The 3166-nt window shown below is 45.5% G+C and overlaps 1 protein-coding gene across 1 annotated transcript in view; it reads right to left on the bottom strand.

Annotated features, from left to right (window-relative positions):
• Positions 1–3166, bottom strand: part of nyap2b (neuronal tyrosine-phosphorylated phosphoinositide-3-kinase adaptor 2b) — a 20533-nt gene that overhangs the window by 9238 nt on the left and 8129 nt on the right. The window contains exon 4 of the mRNA XM_005721276.1: positions 232–1305. Coding sequence (XP_005721333.1) covers positions 232–1305 — 1074 coding nt within the window. The remainder of the gene's footprint in view (positions 1–231; positions 1306–3166) is intronic.

Raw genomic sequence — 3166 nt, 5'->3', positions numbered from 1 at the left:
CATATGTAGGCAAGTATATTTCTCCTTTTTTTTAATCAAGAAGCAAAGACGAAAAGGAAAAAAAAGAAACAGGGCAGAGTTCGGTGGTTGAATCATCCGTCCCCACCAATGCCAAATCCAAATCTACGCCCTTGGTTTGCAAACTATCTACACTCATATGGAAACCAGAAAGTTTGCAATACTTTGAATTAGTATCTTTTTGTAACTACATTTCATAATCACAAGACTTACTTTCTCCTGGCTCCTTGGATTTTCTTCCACTGGAATTTTTCTTTAGCATATTCCTGCCTGTCGTAAACAGGTTGGTTAGTTCATCCAGAGGGCTGGTGGGTGTCCTTGAGCGGCCTGTTGATACATTTTGCATAGACCCGTGAAGTCGTCCGACACCATCTTGAGGTGGCGAGCCTTTTCCATGCGGTGTAGCAGAAGCACTTCGGGGCAGACCCCCAGGGAATGGCATTGGAGCATCAAAGGGAGGTGTACGCATGAGGCTGAGAGGGGTGAGACAGCGACCCATGCTGACTGGCGACGGACAAGCAGAGTGGCTACGCTGATAGGAAGATGATGATGAGGATTTATAAAGGGTACAGGGCAGAGGAGGCGCAGAGGAGCGTCCAGAGACAGTGAGAGTTGGGGTGGCTGTGAGCTCCCTACGGATGTGTGCGGAGGAGGGTGGCTCGGTGGAAGAGGTGGGAGATTTGCTGTATGACTGGTTCTCCAGCATGGGCAATTTGGCTACATCTAAAGGGGTGAGGGGAGACTCATCTGAGTTAGGTGAGCACTGGGCAGGCGCTGGTGGGAACACCAACAGTGGAGGTCGATGAGTGAGTAAATTGGGGAAGGGTGCAGGAATGTCACACAGTGGAATGTTTCGAGGTGTGGAGCAGCGGCTGAGAGGCTCAGGTTCATAGGGTGCCGGGGTAGGGCACGCAGAACGACATCCTACAGGGTCGGTGCGGTACTCCATGTCATCCAGAGCTGGGTACTTCATCTCCTCGTACACAGACTCATCTGGCTCCTCATCCTCACTCTTCAAGGGTTCTCGCATTCCAACATCAATCCCACCCATCTCTATATAGACAGGTTCGTCTTCACAGTCATCAGTAGGGCTGTCATCACTTTGAGAAGGTGATGGGTTGCATTCGTTAGGGGAAGTGACATGGTGGAGGGGTTTGGAGGGGCAAACCCCACTGCCTCCATGGCTCTTAATGTAGGACTCATCAAAGGAAACACTCAGTTGTGTGTTGGGGTTCCTCTTGGGTTTGGGTGGTGGCACCCTCCTGCAGTCCTCACTGCATCCCTGAACTGCTCAAAAGGAGAGAGAAAAAAAGTCTAAGATCTAATTTGTTGAGGTATGAGTCAAATAATTATTGAGTCATATATAATAGATTACTGAATTGGGTGAAATTCAAGTTTTTGTAATCTATTTGTCATTAATTATTAATGTGGGTCAGTTGTAGGTCTATATGTGCTGCTCAGCGCAATATCTTGAGTCAGATATGTGGGAATAGTTGAGGCATATACATGTTTCTAGGTCACATATATGGCAGCATGCGAGTATACTATCTGGGTCACACACACTGTTGAGCTTCTTTCTGATAGTGGTGACGTAGCTTTGCAATGCGAATCTCTTTAGATGTGGTGCGGAGAGGCATTTATACAGCTAGTACTGTAAAATACACTGCGGTACCACTACAGTAGCTTACAGAGAGTAGCCATAGCTCTATGCTCCCAACTTGCTCTGAGTCTATTTCTAGGTCAAATACTGAGATGTTTAGACAGAAGTGTCCCTCACACTGGCAGGTAGTGGGAGATGAATGTGGTTAAGAGCTGAAGTATGTCTAAAATTTTTAAAACTGCAAATTTTATACCTTAAATAATTCATGTGGCAGATGGCCGAGACACACTCCTAGTTCCAGTAACTGTATGACTCACCACCCTTACTCCATGCATACAGGCGCACAAACACACACTAAAGATGCCGACACCTTAAGAGAGAGGAATTAGGACTGATATGTACAGTTCACAGTTTAGGTTGTTTTTGTTTTGTTTTTCTATTTTTTTTTACCTTTTTTGTTTTGCAAAAAATTGGATACAGTGTATTGCACGTTTATAAAAATGTCTCTTGTTTATAATATTATTTGAGAAAAAAATGAATTCAATGTTAGGTTTATTATTCAGTGCGAGAACCAAAAGTAAAGACTACAAATTAAAACAAAACATCCAATTTTGTTCTGCTTTTTGCATGCTATACATTTAGTCACGATCATATATATAAACTAATTTGAACAGAGGATGCTTGGGTCTTTTGGGCTGGTGTTCTCTCCTAATTAACACTTGCTAATAATGTGCTAATACAAGATTTGGTTAAGCCCAAATGTGTTTTGGCATGTGCTTCTTTGGACTATGATACTGAGATTCCTGCATATGCTCCTCTCCTGTCTTTGTGTGGGCATGCATGTGTATATATGTGCGGGCAGTAATGGGCACATAATGGTGCTCCTCTTCCTCGTTTCCACAGCAGCAAATTACATTACTACACTAGCAGGTTTCCATGGTTAATGCTGAGATCTGTTTCAGCATGGATGATGAATCCACCCCTTCAAAACATCGCTTTCCTTTCTCTTCTCCTCTCTCCACTGCTCCCTCTACCCCACCTCCCCCTTGCAGCGGATGTGTTTACCCGCAGCACCCTCCCCCCTCCCGCTCCTCCTGGGGAAAACGAATCTAGGTCAATCGCTCCTCCTGAATGAATTCTACTCTGACAAGCTCCTCCCCTTACCACTAAAGCGCCAGCTACAGAGCACGCAACCCTCCCCTCAGCCAGGGACACCCCCACACTCTCAATTTGATTGGCTCAGAAGCCTTAGTTTTCAGCATCTCTGGAACCTCATTGGCCCAAGCTGCTCAGTAATGCTGGGATTGGCTGGGCTGCAGGGGGTCTTGTTTCTGTGAGATGGTTGCCGTGGTGCCCAGGAAGATCTGTGCGCACATAGTGATCCCCACCAATCTGAGCCAGGCAGGGTGACTCCCTAAACATCACGTTGGCAGCAAAGCATCCAAACTGGAATGGAGTCAATGCTCCCTGCAAACTCTAAATCTTTTTGTTATTAATGCAACCTGAAAACTCTATCAGTTTAACTTTGCAAAATGCATGTATTGTGAT

The sequence above is a fragment of the Pundamilia nyererei genome, unplaced genomic scaffold (genome assembly GCF_000239375.1).
Source record: "Pundamilia nyererei isolate P.nyererei 1_Seehausen unplaced genomic scaffold, PunNye1.0 scaffold00004, whole genome shotgun sequence".
Lineage (NCBI taxonomy): Eukaryota > Metazoa > Chordata > Actinopteri > Cichliformes > Cichlidae > Pundamilia > Pundamilia nyererei.
The sequence above is the reverse complement of the archived record's forward strand: the minus strand, read 5'-3'. Positions and strand labels throughout refer to the sequence as shown.